The 18,366-nt window shown below is 50.3% G+C and overlaps 1 protein-coding gene across 2 annotated transcripts in view; it reads right to left on the reverse strand.

The window, feature by feature from the left end:
- DLG5 (discs large MAGUK scaffold protein 5) overlaps positions 1–18,366 on the reverse strand; it is a 134,141-nt gene that overhangs the window by 79,087 nt on the left and 36,688 nt on the right. Inside the window, exon 2 of one of the 2 annotated variants that reach the window (XM_088842060.1) lies at positions 3,946–4,014. The exons of the other annotated variant lie outside the window; for it this stretch is intronic. Coding sequence (XP_088698186.1) covers positions 3,946–4,014 — 69 coding nt within the window. The remainder of the gene's footprint in view (positions 1–3,945; positions 4,015–18,366) is intronic. 2 annotated transcript variants of the gene reach the window in all.

The following is an 18,366-nucleotide window of genomic DNA, read 5'->3' on the forward strand; positions in this document are numbered from 1 at the left end:
AGAAGGAAGGGTCAGAGGGCACAGGGTGAAGGTGCAACGCTGCCTCGATGCTCATTCACCCCACCATCCTTTCAACCGGAAGCTGTACTTTCAAGGAATCTTTGCTGGGATAGTAAGGAAGCCCTCCAGCTCTTTTTCCTGCCAACAAACCAGGACATCTCTCTTTTTAATAAGAAGGCTCCCCTGTTACTTCAATTTGTATGAAATTTAAGGCTCATTTTATAAATGTTGCCCAAAAATCTCTCTTCTTAAAACTTCTCTAGTTACCCAAGATGGGGGCAGGGAGAAAGGCACCTGAGAAATGAGGTCAGGATGAATGGGAAGGAAAAAATATGGATTGTCTGAAAAGTGTGTGCCTCCCCTGGGCAGATCCATGGGGCCTACTTAAATAACAGGCCAGCTACTTAAATAACAGGCCACAAGGGGTGGGGGAAACCTCAAAGAAGCCACATGTGCTCAGCTGATGAAAATTGCCTAGAAAGATACGGCAATATTTAAGTCTGTTGGTATGTTGTTAGCAGGGTCAGGCTGGAAAGCTAAAATGGACAGACTACCTGAGGACCTAATGAGGGCTGGGAAGAGGTGAGGGACAGCCAGGTACCAGCTGTTACAGAGAAAATGCTATACACAAGGTTCGACCTACCAATTTTCTCTTAGCTGCGTATAACTTGCTCTTTTCCCAAACATTCTTGGTTAGGGAGATATAAGTGGGAAAGTGAAAATGATATTTTTATTATAAGACCTTGCCTTTCCTTAGGTTCATAGAGAAAGACCATAACGAACAAAAACAGCCAGTCTCCATCTGACTCATCAGCCCCTCAGCCAGGGCCACGGTGTGCCTGAGACAGCCAAGAAAGGAAGCGCTCTGCCCATCATTAGGTGCGGCTGAGCCAGGAGGAGTTCCTCCCGATGCTGCTGCAGTGCCCATGGCTGAACCTCCATTCATTCCATTCCAAGGGACTGGTCCCAGCTGGCCTCAGACATTCCAGTGCCCTTGCTTGGGACCAGGTTAGGTCAGCTCATCTCCAAACAAGAGGGCTGTTAAAAGTGGATGCTGATCCTCAGAGCTTTTGAAGCCCAAGAACCTGCACTTCTAGCGTCTGGATGCTGCTGGTCCAAGGCCCACGCTGCATGAGTGGCGGTCTGGGCACAGACAGGGACTGGGGACTGGGGACTGGGGACTGTGCTGAAGACCTTCTGAGAAAGTCTTCTTTGCTCACCAGGAGACACAAGAGGAGACGACCTCCTTCATCCTCTGGGCCACTAGTGATGACAGAGACGTTCTTTCATCTGCTCTATCTACTGCAGTAGCCACTAGCCGCAGGTGCTATAGAACACTTGCAATGGGGCTAGTGTGACTACTGAAACTAGCGATTTAAATTTCATTTCACATTAATTCACTGGAATTTAAATAGCCATGTGTGGCTAGCGGTTCCCACAATAAGCACTGTAGCCCTGGATGTTGTCAGGTCCAGACGTGACGGCTGTCCTGCCACCAGCGAGGGAAGACACCACACGGAGGCCCGCAAATCACACCTGATGTACTGAGCCCACCCTCAGCACCTTTACCATGCGAGATCACACATTTCTCTCGTTTAAGGCAGTATGAATAGGTATTCCGTACTGCTGCAGCCAAAAGCCTTCTGGCCAATACAGCCATGGGGACACTGAGGTCAGCCTGCAGAGAAATGGGGCTACTCACCCCAAGGTCAATGCTGACTCTCTGCAGAAAAGCAAAAGGAGGAGAACTCGGCTACTGGGGAACTGGAGAGGTTTTGACCTGAAGGGATGCACGCAGATCTTGAGCATCCAAGATCTGGGCACAGACAGTGAAGTACAACACAACACTGCTCTCTGCCGGCCTGCCAACACGTATCCAGGGACACCAGTGACCCCTCCATCCCAAGGGCCAACTGGTGGGTCATTGACATGACACTTCTTCCAAAGTATACAAAGGTGCAGCCGCACAAAAAATAACCTCCTACTCATGCCTGAAATTCCACCATTAACAATAACTGCTGTGGTTTAAGCACTCTCTCTCTCTAGAATCTCCTTTTAAAATGCAGATGCTCCTAGGAAAGGCAACACTTCAAGCTTTGCAGTGTCAGTGTGAATGGGTTTGTCAGATGCGAGTTAGATCACTGTACCTTGTTCCCAAGGGAAATTCGGAAGTGGAAAAGGGTGGGGCAAGAGAAGTGCACTCAGAGCTCAACCAGCTCAGTTTTACAAAAACCCATCTTACCGCTGCACTCAACCTGACTGCTCCACCATGCACTTCCTGAAAGCCAGTCCCATGTTCAAAATCCCCACAACTCCACCACTCAATCCCTGTATCTCACCGACCCAAAGCGGGCAGAGCAAAGTGAACTACGGTCCCAGCAGCGTCCTCCCTGAACCCCAAGGAGGATGCGGGGACCTCTGAGGGGCTGAACTTTGCCCCACAGATGGATGCTAAAGTCCTCATTCCCAGTAAACGTGAATGTGATCTTATTAGGAAATATGGTCCTTACAGATGATCAAGTTAAGATCATACTAGAGTAGGGCAGGTCCCAAAACTAATGTGAATGGTGTTCAAAAGGAAATTTGGAGACACATACAGAGAGAGAACACCATGTGAAGATGCATGCAGACACTAGAGAGATGCATCTACAAGCCAGGATGATCTGAGATTACCAACACACCACCAGAAGGAAAGCAGCCTGGAAAAGACGCATTCCTGGTGTCCTCGAGGGCATGTGGCCTTGCCGACACCTTGATCTCAAGACTCTGGCCTCCAGAATTTGGAGAGAATAAAGTTCTACAGTGTAAGCCACTCGGTTTACGTGCTTGGCCAGGACAGCCCTAGAAGATGAATACGATTGTCCCTCTGGTCCCCCCTCGTCACGCTGACCTTACTCACTGTATCCACTCGCCTAACTAGCGCCCCAGGAGACCCTAAGATCCATGAGCACACGGACTACAGCTGCCTGCTGCTGCTGCTGCTGCTAAGTCGCTTCAGTCCTGTCCGACTCTGTGCGACCCCATAGACGGCAGCCCACCAGGCTCCCCCATCCCTGGGATTCTCCAGGCAAGAGCACTGGAGTGGGGTGCCATCCCCTTCTCCGCTACATCACAAGCCCACTTCTGCCACCCCAGAGGTGCTCTGGATCAGTCAGATCAACTCAAGAGAGGCCTTTCCCTGGCTAGTTCCAGGATCTCAGACACGAGGCATCCCCTCTCTGAGTGTCCATTTCCCCACCTGTCTATTGCAGGAAAAGGAAAGAATTGGACCAGATGACATCTGTGAGTGCTTCCGACTCAAAACCTCCAGGACTCACCCCCGAGGGTGTCAAGGTCAGACCAGGACACAGAGCCACACGAGGGTGTTACACGCAGGGCAGGTGGGACACGGGGAAGGCCACGGGGATGCGGGAAGACTGGAAGACTGTGACAAGTCTGGAAGACTGTCTCCTTCACTGAGACATCTCCAACGACAGCAGGAACAGCCTCCCGCTATGGCTTCTGGAACCCACACGCAAAGACACACACCCGATTCAGCATGAACTGGCGACTCCTGCCCTCAAGGCAATTCTCACTCCCTGTGGGCTGTTCCTGCTCACAAAGGACAGTTCCCAAAGTGGTCGGTCTCCTGGACAGCGGGCACCGGGTGCTACGGGCAGGGGACAACAGGCTCTCTGAGAAGTCCTGTGCCCTGATAAAGTGGAGAAATGGTGACACGGGGGCCTCCCCAGCACGTACGCCCCTGCTAACAGCAGAGTTCTGCCCTCCTCCAATAAGAGGACGTGCCGATGAGCGAACCGGCGAATACAGATGACCGCACAAGGGAGGTGACAGGCGAGGGCCAACTTCCCACCCACGTACCCAGCGCTGCCCCGGCTCGCCCGTAGCTCCCTACCTCCCTGAGGTCCTCCGGAAAGGAGGGGTCCCCGGGAAGGAGGTACTCACCCACACTGCTGAGTGAGCTGCTGCTCTCCGAGTCTGAGGGCATGATGGACAAGACGCTGTAGGTGGAGCCTGCAGGCAGAAAGAGAGGCCATTTGTTACCGATCCCAAAGGGCTCTCTTGTCTACACCCCAAACCACTGCCAGACCAACTGACTTCAGTGAGCTCCAGGCTGAGAACCAGCACGGTACCAGGCACTAGACATCAGAACCATGGGCTGGGCAGGCGAGACGTGGTCAACAGGGTCTCATCTGCAGTGTTTCTGTCCCAGCTTCCGCCTCACCTGTGGCCATCTTCTGACTGATCTCTGCACGGGCAGAGGGCAGCTTAGAGTCAGTCAGCCGGCTTCGTGTCAGGACGTCTGGGGAAAGGCTTACTCAGCAAGGGAGCCACACACCCAGGGTGACAAGGGGCCTGGGGATTTCCGACAGCTTTGTATCAGGGTGACTCTGGCTTCCATAGAGAGAGGAGTGTTAGTGGTAGTGTAGGTCGCTCAGCCGTGCCCGACTCTGCGACCCCATGGACTGCAGCCCACCAGGCCCCTCTGTCCATGGGATTCTCCAGGCAAGGATACTGGAGTGGGTTGCCATTTCCTTCTCCAGGGGATCCATCCAACGCAGGAATCGAACCTGGGTCTACCTGCACTGCAGGCAGATTCTTTTTTTTTTTTTTTCTATTTAGCATACCAATTTTATTTTTTTTAATATAAATAAATTTTTATTTATCTTGTAAATATGTTGAATTACATCAATTTTATTTTGAAAAATAAAACACCTTTGCCTTTCTGAGATAACCCCATTAGTTCATGATGTATTTGCCTTTTGATGTATTGCTGGATAGGGGTGGTTAGCATTTTGTATTTATGCTAATGAGAGGTACTGATCCGTCATTTTCCTTTTCTGTAATGTATTTAAGAGGTTTTGGTTTCAGGGTAATGTTGTCTCATTAAAGGAACTGAGAACTGCTCCTCCTTTCTTGTATGTTCTTGAAAGAGTTTGTTAACAATTTGTATTGTTTGTTTCTTAATTGCTTGAATCAATTTCTTAATAGATTTAGAGCTATTCTAATTTTTTATTTCTTCTAATGTTAGCTTTAGCAATGTGTATTTTCAAGGGTCTTGTCCTTTTAATGTAAAATTTCAAATTTATTCTCATAAAATTGTTCATAATATTCACATATCAAGTTTTTAAGTTTGAATGATCTCTATTAGTATCTCTTTTTTCATTTGTAATATTGATAATTTGTATTTTGTCTTTTTTCTTGATTAGGTAGGAGCTTATCAATTTGATTAATCTTTTTAAAAAGCCAATTTGTGATTTTATTGTTTTTTCTTACGCCAGTTTGCAGGCAGATTCTTTACTGACTGAGCCATCAGTAAATAGCCAGTATAGAGAGAGTAACAGAGCCTAAGTAAGCATCTGTGAACCCTTTGTTCTTCACACCAGACTCTTCTGCTCTTAGGTTCTAACTGTATTCAAGCTCAGTCCTTAATAATTCAGTCAGTGGCTGCCCCCTTATTAAAAGTTACTCATAAAATTATGAGTAATTACACAGTCACCAAAGCTGGGGGATAACAAGTTTTTTCGGGGGCGGGGGTGGTTGACACTTGTTGACTCCTAGTGGCAAACACATAACCACCATGGTTTGCTTTGAATTCAAGTATCTTCAAAGCCAGGATGTTACCTGCCTGGCATCAGGAAAAAACCTCTGGGTCAAGAAATCCAGGTCTGAGCCCAGCTCTTATCTACATGTGAGTAGCTGGCCAGTGGCCTCAGTTTTCTGGATCTCTGTTTCTCAAGTGTGTAACATGAAGGGGTTCAACCAGACAGCTCAGAAGGTCCTTTGCCCTGACGCATTTCAGAGATAAATGAAATGATGAACAGAAACAAAGGTGTGCTTTGCTTATCAAGACTACAGATGACACAAAAGCAAGAGGGTGGGTGACTCTAAGCAGAGATTAAATGGGAGTTGAAAAAAGCACAACATGCAGAGATCGTGGGTCAAATAAAACAAGACAATGGGAAAAATGCAATGTTTTGTTCTTGGAACCAAAAGAACTACACAATGAAGGCGTGTGTGTACTGGGCAAAGTGGGTGAGCCAGAGATGAGATTCTTGCAATAAAGCCTTTGAACGAGCCTTAGGGCTTTGGTGTCAGAAAGCAACCAAGAATTAATGAGACCTTGGACTCCAGGATCAAAAACGCAGGGTCAAATCTAAGAGGTTCTCTCCCATCTCAACTGTTGACTAGCTACTCTATACCTGCACACCCTCAGAAGGGAAAGAAAAGGGATAAAGACATGGAGACAGCAGGGGAGGAGGAGAAGAGCAAGGAAGCCCAGGGAGGAGGGAGGAAGAAGCGCACCAGGGGACAGGGAAGACCCCAAAGGATGGGGAAGACGTGGAGGGGGAAAGACGAAGACCACACCGAGGGCAGGGCAACCATCAGCCCTGGCACGACAGACAGCATGCTGGGGGCTACTAACAGCAGGTGTGCCCACCGAGAGCGATGAAAGGAGAAAGGGGGAAAAGAGAAAATTAGAACAAAGGGCCTGCGGTAAGGACAAGGAGTACAACAGTGGCCTGGGCCAGGGGCCTCGTTATCACATTTTCTGAGAATCTCTGGAAAGAACACCTGGGTGCGCAGCACAGATGGAAGAGGCTCGCTTGGGAAGTGGAAAGGACCACCCAAAGGGATTCAATGTGTTCCACTGGCCTCCAATAGCACCCCTGGAACAGCTGCTGGATGCAGGGCAGGGTGGCCTCACGGTCAGTACTGCCTCGGTCCGAGAAGGCCCAGGTGCTAGGGGCTCTCACGACACGTGCATTCACTCTGTGCCCACCTGGCAGGGATATCATAGCTGGGCTTTGCACATCCTCTGAAGGGAGACGGAACCAGAAAACCCCCGGCAACCCAGCAAGTCCTCTATCGATCCTACTAAAAAATATGTAAGCAATGTTCAGTGAGCTATATCCTGCATTTCAAATTCAACCCACACAATCCATTTCTGTCTCAACAATGAGCATCACAGACTTCTCAAAGCATTCCTCTTCCCCTATCATAAACATCAAGCATGACATAAAGATCTATGAAATAAAGTCATGTGCAATGCAGCCAATCCATGGGTATCTTCAAAACCCAAGAATACAACAGCATGCCTATCTGCTAAACTCAACTTCTATTTTCTTTATTACTTTTTGCTGCTGTTATGGGGAGGGGGGTGTTGAAGGGGTTAGGGAGTAATATACCAAACTGGCTGGTGTGTTGGTGGACTGTTTTCAAAAGACAGCTACTCAGATAAAGCAGGCACCACTACACCATCCCACTCACACCTCCAAGACCTGAGCTCAGCCCAGACCTGCTTACGACACCACAGGCTGCGCTCTGGTAACGCTCCCTGCAGAACGCTGCGCCTCTTTCTCATTATTGGCATCAGCAGTGGCCCATCTTCCAGTAAACCTCCCCTCCCCTGCAGATTGTCTCTCTCCTCCCCCGTGGCCAGTTTCCACTGTTAATTAAACTTGGCAGACACCCTTCTCTCTCTCCTCCCACCTTCTCCCCTGGCTGGGAGGAGTCAACTGGCCAACCAACACACTCTGCTCCTCTTCCCCGCCCCCGATGTCCTGACCTGATGGGGCTCTGGGGCCTGACCTGGGGGCGGCATGACATCTTTATCTGCATCTCGGGTATTACCTCCCCCGAGCTGGCTGGCAGGGCTCCTGGGAGCCAGTGCTGGGGCTGCCAGGGGACGATGAAAATTGGACAAGGCCCAGTTTCTACAATGTTCCCAGGGCCTTAGACGTCATTTGGGGGGGAAAATAATGGTCCGAAGACGACACTGTCTTGGTCATGCTTTGTCTCTGTGGCTAATGTTGTCTTTAAAAGCCTGTGTGGTCAGGACTGTCGGGAAAAGGCAAAAGGAGTCACTTTCCTCCAAAGTCACACAGTGTCCTTGCTAAGCGATGGCTTCCAAGGGCTGAGACGAACGTCATCTACCCCTAGGATTTCACAATCCAATCTGGAGGCCAACAGGGGTCCCATCTCACTATGCACGCTCCCCTGCCCCGCAGAGCCCCTCACCCTTGGCCATGTGAGCAGGTAGGAGCTCCCTTGAAGGTACCTGCACCCCCAACCCACCCACCCTGAACCCGAAGGCACACCCTCCACCTCTCACAGAGGTCTGGATGAACGAGGGCCAGCTTCCCACACCACTGCTGCCTCCACTGCCTCCCCCTCCACCCCCACAGAGCAGCAAGGCATTGACACTCAGGACGGTCGCCACAAACTCAGACAAGCCTGTGCAGAGGTCCTGAGAGGACCCAGAGAAAGTCGTATGATTGTGAAAGAGTTCCAGAGGAGGGCAGAGTGGGAGCCAGGTTTTCATCACCATGTGGAGCAGAGTGATGATACAAGGGGTTCCCTGCACAGCAACTGACCAGGGAACCGGTCAAGGTACAGGCTCTGGCTGGGGAGACCTGGGGTGGGGCCTGAGACTCTGCACTTCTAACATGCCTGCAGGGAGTGAGGTCCACAGGGGGACTGAACGCAAGGCTGACCCAAGTCAGCAGGCAGGCGGGGATGCGTGTGGGAGCCAGGCAGAAGCCCTGGGAGAGAGCTGGCAGACGGGGACCAGCCTGGGCCACAAGCATTGTCTGCATCCTTCCCCAGAGGCTGCAATGCTAATTGTATTTACTCTGTGATTCAGCCCCACTGGGTCACAGAGACCACTTCAAAAGAACTTCCAGTAAAATCACCCAAGCGGTAACAGAACGCCCAGCCCTCCGAGGCCCCCTCCTGGGGCCTGTGCCCCCCCCCAGAACACACCCCTCCATTCACCTGGGGCTTGTAAAGGCCCTGGTGACTCACGCTTCCTCCCCATGAAACGGAGACAGCGAAGGGGCTTGTTCCAGCCTCCAGCGGGCGGGCAGAGTCCTCTCAGTGCTCCAGCCTGAGGCGCCGAGGGACACGCACCTCCCCCAGCACCCGCGCAGGAGGGAGAGGCAAGCCACTCTTCCCTGGGGGCTCTGCGACAGGGCAGGGAGGATCACCACCAGGCCACCTGTCCCAGGCCAGAACCCTCCCTCCGGCTCAGAGCTGCCCACCCACAGACGGCCAAGGGCAAGCAGTCACTCTCACACCCACGTGCGTCCAACAGAGTCCTAGCACACGGCTGAGCCCTGCGAGCCCGACACTGGGCTGGGTTTAAGAGACAGAAGCGAAGCCAGGGGCTCAGGAGACGACTTGCCTGCTGAGAGTCTATGGAAGGCCCTTCCCCTCTCTGAGCCTGGGGCCCATCTGCAAACTGAGGGAGCAGTGACTAGAATGCTGACAGTACCAGTCGGCCTGGGCTCAACTCCCAACTCTGCCCCTTAGCGGCTGTATACCCTCAGCCTCTCACTGCCTCCACGTGCACGTCTGTAAAATGCGACAAGAGGAGTACTAAGCTCACAGGGTATCGACTGCGTTAACATGAAAAGGCCGTGACACAGCACTTGGCCCGCCAGTGCCCCGAGTGTCAGCTGTGGCTCCTGCAGGCAAAGCAGACCTTCCAACCCCGCCGTCCTCAATCCTTGGGTTACCCATAAGGAAAGCTGTCTGCCAGGGTGACAAGGCTGAACAGTCCACAGTGGCAAACTGCTGGACTGCAGAGCACTAATAACAACAATACCAGTCATAATAATAGCAGCAGCTGATACTGAGCCCTGTGAGTGCTGGGATGTACTAAACTCCGCATGTATTCTCTCAGAGAATTCCCACACTAACCCTGAGGTTGTCATTACACCTGCAATGACAGAGGAGAAAACAAAGGGTTAGAACAATGAAGTAACTTGCTTAAGGTCATGGGGTGAACAGGATACAAACCCAGACAGTCCAGCTCAATGTCTGTGCTCCTGATCCCTAGTCACAACTCTGCTGCTGCTGCTAAGTCACTTCAGTTGTGTCCAACTCTGTGCGACCTCATAGACGGCAGCCCACCAGGCTCCCCCGTCCCTGGGATTCTCCAGGCAAGAACACTGGAGTGGGTTGCCATTTCCTTCTCCAATGCATGAAAGTAAAAAGTGAAAGTGAAGCCGCTCAGTCGTGTCCGACTCTAAGCAACCCCATGGACTGCAGCCTACCAGGATCCTCCCATGGGATTTTCCAGGCAAGAGTACTGGAGTGGGTTGCCATTGCCTTCTGCATCACAACACTGCTACCCAGCTCTAAAGGTTTGGCAGTCCGGGGAGACTTCATGGAGGAAGGGGTCTGGAGGCTGGTGGACTTGGACAAGCACCAAGAAGCCAGATCAGCCTGGAGGACACGTAGGCAGAACCCACCCTTCTGTGTAAGTGAGAAGTCTCAGAGCAGGGCCGCCACTGTCCAGGGCCTCAGTTTGGAATCCCCCAGAGTGGGCTTGTCCCCTCCCTGACAGACACTGTGAGCTGAGCGGGGCCTGGGGACTAAAAGTGAGAAGAAAGAAAGAGGGATGAACTGTGGCTTTATGGCCCTGACACGTGCTACTCCATCCTGCCCATCCCAATGTCCAGACCGTGCTGGGCACTGAGACCGTGACTCCGTGAGCTGCAGGTATGAGAAGGAGGCAGGCAGGTGAAAGTGCTATGTGCTGAGCCCGCCTCCCCTGCTTCTAAGGACCTCGGGAGGAGTGGGAGAGTGGGCACCTCTGGCTGCTGAGAAGCCCTGTTGCAGAAGCACAGTTCAGTGCAGCTATGCCCCTCCCTAGGGCCTCCGCTTCCTCCTCTTTAACAACATGGCCCCAGATCATGAATGCAGAGAGCCACGGTTGGAGGCTAACAAGTCCAGACATTTCAGGAGACAGGGAATGACCAGGGCCCTGGAATGGAGCAGCCATGGAGTCTGACACATAGATCACGAAAGCCCTGCTTCATGTACCTGACATGCCCGCGTCCGGGGGGGAAAGCACCTTCTCCCTGCCATGCACGAGAAGGCTGGTGCCTCCTGGCCGACACTTGTCACCTGACCTAGAAAGCCCAGGAAGTGGCCCAAAGCAGGATCTGGATGGCTCAAGGAAGGGAGGCTGGGCTGGTCCTCATTTTCACCTAGAGGGTAGGGAGGAGACTGAGGCAGACGTCAGGAGTCTCCGACTGAAATGCAACGATGTGGTGGGGCATGTTCGTCATCAACGAGCACACCACGCCTGACGGGCACCTCGAAACAAAGAATACAGATGAGAGAGGAGGGGCCGGCTGCGGTGTCACTGCCCTGCTACCCCCACCAGACCTCATGCCCCTAAGTCAGCAGCAAAGAGGACACACCGAGGTGGGACAGGCAATAGTGCAGCGCAGGCAGCCAAGCTTCCCCTACGCTGCAGCCAGACACGGCACAGTGAGCGCATGTGCCCTGGAATAAACTTCTGAGCAGCACCAGGAGTCACAACAGACCAGCACCGTCCTCTCTGTCTGGACTCCCTCTCCACAACTCAGTAAAGGGAGGAGAGGTTACCTCCTCCTGCTTGGACTGTGACTGAGTGGCATGTGCTGCCCTCCACCACAACCATGTACCGCAGGTTGCTGGTACAAGAGCAGGCCCTGGGCCCACACCCCCTGAGCTCAGGCTTGCCACCTACCAGCAGTGTGACCGTAAGCAAGCGGCTTCCACTTTCTGCCCTTCATTTCCTGGTTTATGAAAGAGGAAGAATTATGGGCTATGAGAACTGAAGGAGGAAAGGTACAACCCTGGGGACTGAGCCAGCGCTCAGACAAGCGCTCCACAGACGCTAGTCCCATTCTCGTTACCTGACTCAGCCTTGAGTGTCGGCTTGTGGTACCTGAATCCAGCCCTGCTATGCCTTTGTTTTCTTCCCCTCAGGATAAGGAGGCCTCCCATCCCCTTCCATCACTCTGCCCAGCTATGGCCAATCCCAAGCCTTTCCAGCCTCACTTGCAGATCTCTTGTCCTCCGAATCAAACAGAACAAGACAGAGTGCTCACTGTGTGCGGAGCATCACACCAGGCCACGCCCCAACCTTCTCATGACCCTCACCTGCACATATATGGGCATCAGTCAGTCGTTCAAGAGAGATGGAATGATGGTGCTCTGCACAGACACCATCCCTTCGTAGGCATGCCTGCCCTGGGAACACAAAGCCCACTGCTTCACCAAATGCTTAGTGAACAAACTGGGGATGCAGCAGAGAATAAGACAGAGTCCCTGCCCTCATGGCGTTCAAAGGAGTGCTGATAGGAGAGAAATAACTCAACAAGCCAATGCAAACTGCATTAGGTAGTAAGTGCTATGAAGAAAATTACAGCAGAGTAAAACGGAGGGTGAGTGGGGTAGGGCAGAGAGGTGGCTATGGTGGGACAAGGGTCAGGGGAGGTCTTTCTGGCATGTCACATCTGAACAGAGACCTGAAGGAGTGTGGAGGAAGCTGAGTGCTAGAGGAAGACTGTTTCAGGTAGAGGATCAGCAAGTGCAAAGGCCCTGGGGTCAGACCAGAAAGTGGGCAAGGATATGTCCCAGGCTGGACAGGTCAGGGACATTCAGTCCACAGAGGCCAAGATGGTCATTACAAAGGAAAGGTCTTGTCTTCATCAGCAACGAGTTGCCATTCGCCCCCTCTTCCTTCAACAGCATTGACACCTCTCCCTTGCATGCTGTGTGTGGTGCCTTGGCTATTACTGACCACCAAGGCAGCTCAGTCTGGGTCCCCAGGGCCCTGAGATCAAGGAGGAAAACCACTTACCCTCCCACCACCCCAGCAGCCCTGCTGAGTCTGAGCCTGCTGAGACACCGGCCACATGGACGGGAGGTACAAAGTGACTGCCCAATGGAAGGAGCAGAGGGGCAGGAGCTAGATGGACCTGGGCTCTCCCTCTCTGGCCACACACTCAGGAACTCCAGACAGCCAAAACAGTCTTGGAAAAGAAGAGTAAAGCTGGAGGACTCACACTTCCTGACTGGGGACAAAGCTGCAGAAATCAAAACATTGTGCTACTGGCTTAAAGGCAGACATACAGACCAATAGAACAGAACATAGAGCCCAGAAATTAACCTTCGCATAATGGTCGAGTAATTTTTGACAGGTGCTGAAAGACCATCCAATGAGGAGAGAAGAGTGTCTCCAAGAAATGATGCTGGGAAAACTGGATATCCACATGTAAAAGGATGAATTTGGACCCCTACCTAATACCATATATAAGAATTAACTCAAAAGGAATCAAAGTCTTAAACATAAGAGCTAAAACTAGAAAACTCTTAGCAAACTTCAAGATACTGAATTTGGCAGTGACTTCTTGGATATGACACCAGAGACACGGCAACAAAAGAAAAAACAGACAGACTGGACTTCATGAAAACTTTTAAAACGGCAAATGCAAAAACACTATCAACAGAGAAAAAAGGCAACACACAGAATCAGAGAAAATATTTGCAAATCTCATATCTGATAGGAAATTAGTATCAGTACGTGAATGCTAAATCGCTTCAGTTGTGTCCAACTTTTTGTAACCCTATGGACTGTAGCCTGCCAGGCTCCCCTGTCCATGGGATTCTTTAGGCAAGAACACTGCAGTGGGTTGCCATGCCCTCCTCCAGGGGTCTTTCCAACCTAAGGATTGAACCCGTGTCTCTTACATCTCCTGCATTGGGAGGCGGGTTCTTTTCCACAAGCACCACCTGGGAAGCCCCAGAACAGAGAACTCCTAAAACTCAACAACAGAAAATGTTCAAAATTAGGCATGACTTGATAGACATTTCTTCAAAAAAGATATACAAATAGCCAACAGTTACATGAAAAGACATTCAACATCCCTAGCTATTAGGGAAATACAAATCAAACCACAATGAGAAGCTACCTCATATCGCTTAGGATGGCTCCTATAAAAAAGAAATAATCATAAACTGGGAAGTCTTGGTACAGATGTGGAAAAACTGGATCCCTTGTGCACTGCTGGTAGGAATGTAAAATGGTAGAGCCACTGTGGAAACTAGGATGGTGGTGTCACAGAAAATAAAAAGTAGTATTACTATATGATCCAACATATCCACCTCGGGCATCGACCCCAAAACACTGAAATGAGGGTCTCAAAGAGGTAATCCTGCCCATGTTCACAGCAGCATTATTCACAAAGGTAAACCTAAAAAGTATAAGCAATACAAGTGTCTACTGATGGATGCAATGATAAGCAAAATGTGGTATACATATGCAACAAAATAGTACTCAAACTTAAAAAGGCAGGAGATTTGGGTGTCTTCTACAACATGGATGAATTCTAAGGGCATTATGCTAAGTGAAATAAGCCAGTCACAGAGACACAAAAAAAAGTGTTTGGTTCCATTTCTATTAAGTACTTAGAGCAGTCAAAACTGTAGAGACAGCAGAATAGTGGCTGCCAGGGTGAGGAGGGGGAAATGAGGGGTTACTATTTAATGGGTATAGTTTTAGTTTTGAGGATACAAACAGTTTTGGAGATGGATGGCAGGGATGGCAGCACACTATGAATATTTTTATTAATAACATTGATGGTTAAGATGGTAAATTCTAGGTTTACTTTACCACATCAGAAAAACTGGGAGCAAAAAGCAAAACGAAAAACAGTGGGGTGGGGAAAGGCACCTTTATCTCCCTCCCTCTCCATTAAAGTAATACAAAATCTTTGGGACTTCAGTGTGATCCAAACCCCACCATGCATCACATAATCCTACAACAACTTTGATCCAGTAAAGCCCCAGCCCTCAGTCCCGGAAGTCAAGAACGCCCCAGGCTTCTGAGCACAAGACTAAGACAGCAGGGATGAGCATCAGGAATGTCTCCAGCACCTGTGAACAGGCTGGGTGGAAAGAGGGAAGGCCTGGAAGAGAACAGTTAGGACGCTCCTGCAAGAGCTCCCCTGAGGCACTCGTCAGCGGTGCGAGCTGAGCAGGGACACAGGGACTGCAGAGGTGAGGGCAGGCTACGATGAAGGGACTATGGGTGGGGAAAAGTGCAGGGTGATACTGGGGTGGGGTGACGATACTGGAAGTACTTCCGTTAACAGAGGCAGAGGACTGAAGAAGGCTGGTGAAGAGTCACGAGACCCTGCTGAGGCTCGGGCTGAATGAATGCACTAAAGGAAAGCTCTGCGGAGGCGGCCTGCTGCCGACGGTCAGAACCTGGAGCTAGGGAGCCAGGCTCAAGCTAACACAGCCACCCCGGAGAGCGTGGAGGATATGAGTGACAAGCCTAGAGTGGCTCACTGGTAATGTGGAGCCCTTGAGTAAGAAAAAAGCGAGGGGAAGGGGAAGGTCAGATCTAGGACTTCCTAAATAGCACCCACACAGGAAATATTGTTCTAAGCATTGTGTTGCTGGTGAAGTCACTAAGTCATTTCTGACTCTATTGTAACCCCACGGACTGCAGCCCACCAGGCTCCCCTGTCCATGAGATGTCCCAAGTAAGAATACTGGAGTGCGGTGCCATTTCCTCCTCCAGGGGATCTTCCTGATCCAGGGATGGAACGCAAGTGTCCTGTTTGGCAGGTAGATTCTTTACCACCGAGTCACCTGAGAAGCTTACTGTTTTAAGCATATCCAGGACAAAATCCTAGGACATGTGACCTGTGGGGACAGGGGAAGGAATACAAATTTCCGAGAGAGACACAGAAAGACTACTTGGGGAAACAGGGGGAATAAGAGAATTAAGTCTTCCGGAAGGCAGTGGGGTAGAGTGGTCGGAGGGGCTGGTCTGCCACGCCAAATGCTAGGCTAGGACACAGAGCACAAACATTTGATTCGGTCATCTGGAGGTCATTGATGTTCTGCTAATTAAGTATGGCTATTGATTGGCTTTGGTTTCCCCACCAAAACTGCAGGGCTTGGATTAGACCAGAAAAGGCAAGAGGTTCATCATGACAGAACTGCCGTGTCTTGTGACAACTGCCTGCTGTGCTTAAGTAGCGTGAGGCTACACCTGTGCTTAGGAAAGGAATCCAGGATGGATCAGTGATGTCTGCCAAGGGCAAGACCAGGAGGTATGCATTTCTCCTGATCTGTGTTGTTCCTAAGGGCCAGTCCACCAACAGAAACACTATTTCAAGGTTCCCAGCTCTTAGCAAGCTTACTACAATCAATTACTGACCAGAATTAACTCTAAAATCCAATCTGTTTCTCCAACATTCTTTAAATGCCCAGGACCGAAAGGGCCCTCAGTTCAGTTCAGTTCAGTCACTCAGTCGTGTCCGACTCTCCGCGACCCCATGAATCACAGCACGCCAGGCCTCCCTGTCCATCACCAACTCCCGGAGTTCACTCAAACTCATGTCCACAGAGTCGGTGATGCCACCCAGCCATCTCATTCTTGGTCGTCCCCTTCTCCTCCCGCCCCCAACCTTTCCCAGCATCAGACTCTTTTCCAGTGAGTCAACTCGTCGCATGAGGTAGCCAAAGTATTGCAGTTTCAGCTTTAGCATCAGTCCTTCCAATGAACACCCAGGATTGATCTCCTTTAGAATGGACTGGTTGGATCTCCTTGCAGTCCAAGGGACTCGCAAGAGTCTTCTCCAGCACCACAGTTCAAAAGCATCAATTCTTCGGCGATCAGCTTTCTTCACAGTCCAACTCTCACATCCATACATGACCACGGGAAAAACCATTGCCTTGACTAGACGGACCTTGGTTGGCAAAGTAATGTCTCTGCTTTTTAATATACTATCAAGGTTGGTCATAACTTTCCTTCCAAGGAGTAAGCGTCTTTTAATTTCATGGCTGCAGTCAGCATCTGCAGTGATTTTGGAGCCCAAAAAAATAAAGTCTGACACTGTTTCCACTGTTTTTCCATCTATTTCCCATGAAGTGATGGGACCAGATGCCACGATCTTTGTTTTCTGAATGAAAGGGCCCTCAGGGAAAATAAAAGGACAACGATCGCATCTATTCTTTTCTGAGGCTCTGAGAAACAGAGTATAGAGAACAGAGTGACCCTCCTGGGGGTCTCTCAGAGGTCCTGCCCCAAGCAGATGGTTTTCCCATCCAAGAGCCCCGGGACACCTTGCACACCTTTTCCTCTTGGATGAGGTGACATCACCCAGAGAGATTCACACTTATTTGCACAATGCTTTTAAGGATTTTGAAAGGACCTTCAGAAGAAGATGAAAGGAGTCCATTTCCAAAACCACAGGGACATTTTACAAAGTTTTACAAAAAGGACAGCTACACTCACTCACCTGCAGGAATCTGCTCAGGTACCAAATGCTGAAGCTGAAGCTCCAATACTTTGGCCACCTGATGTGAAGAGCCGACTCATTAGAAAAGACCCTGATGCTGGGAAAGACTGAAGGCAGGAGGAGAAAAGGACGATAGAAGACAAGATGGTTGGATGGCATCACTGACTCAATGGACATGAGTTTGAACCAGTTCTGGGAGATGGTGAAGGACTGGGAAGCCCGGGGTGCTGCAGTCCATGGGGTCGCAAAGAGTCGGACACGACTGAGCAACAACAACCAGATGCTGCCACACCCCAAACAGGGGGGAAGACTTGTGCTGCGACCCACTGCATGAACACACTCAAGCAGTGCTCTTTGGCCAGCCATCTCCTGCACCCCGCCACAAATAAAGGTGAAACATTGAGAGCATCCTTCTCACAAGAATCTCGCAACAAAACCTTCCATCATGTTCCAGTTTCTAACCTATAATTTCATCAAATCCAGTGCTCACATTTCCCTTAAACCTGAGTGCATAACCAATCACCTACTCCAAAGTCCAGAAAATGGGCCCATGGCCAATCTTTCCTCAAATGAAGAAATAATAGTTCCCCCCACACCCTATTCCAGGCAAAATCTGGCCACACACAGTCTACGAATTGTCCCAAATCAGTCCCAGGAAATGAAGGTATGATCACGGAAGGATTTTAGGTTTGGAGATGGATGGCAGGGACGGCAGCACACTATGAATGTTTTTATTAATAACATTGATTGTTAAGAAGGTAAATTCTATGTTTACTTTACCACATCAGAAAAACTGAGAGCAAAAAGCAAAACAAATGAAAAACAGTGGGGGGCGGGGGGTGGTGGGGAAGGCACCTTTATCTACCTCCCTCTCCATTAAAGTAATACAAAATCTTTGGGACTTCAGTGTGATCCAAACCCCACGAAGCATCACAAAAACCTATGACTTTGATTCCGTAAAGCCCCATTCCCTGAAGTCAAGAACACTCCAGGCTTCTAAGAAAGGGGAGGAGATCACAGAAGTATCTCAAATGCACAAATGTGGGTTACCTTTCACACACACAGGCAATCCTTACGAAACAAAGTTGATCGTGATAACAAAAGAAGGTATTTCACTTTCTTGTGCAAGGAGGAAAAAAAAAAATACACAACCATGGAGTGTAGCAAATGAAACCAAAGCACACCAGTCCCCAAAGACCTCAGGGTCCTCCCAGCTCCTGGCACAGTGACCACCGGCAGGGAACCCTGACAGCACACACACCCA

This window comes from Moschus berezovskii, chromosome 12 (genome assembly GCF_049115385.1).
Source record: "Moschus berezovskii isolate FMDL1 chromosome 12, NW_MosBer_1.0, whole genome shotgun sequence".
In the NCBI taxonomy this organism is placed as follows: Eukaryota; Metazoa; Chordata; class Mammalia; order Artiodactyla; family Moschidae; genus Moschus; species Moschus berezovskii.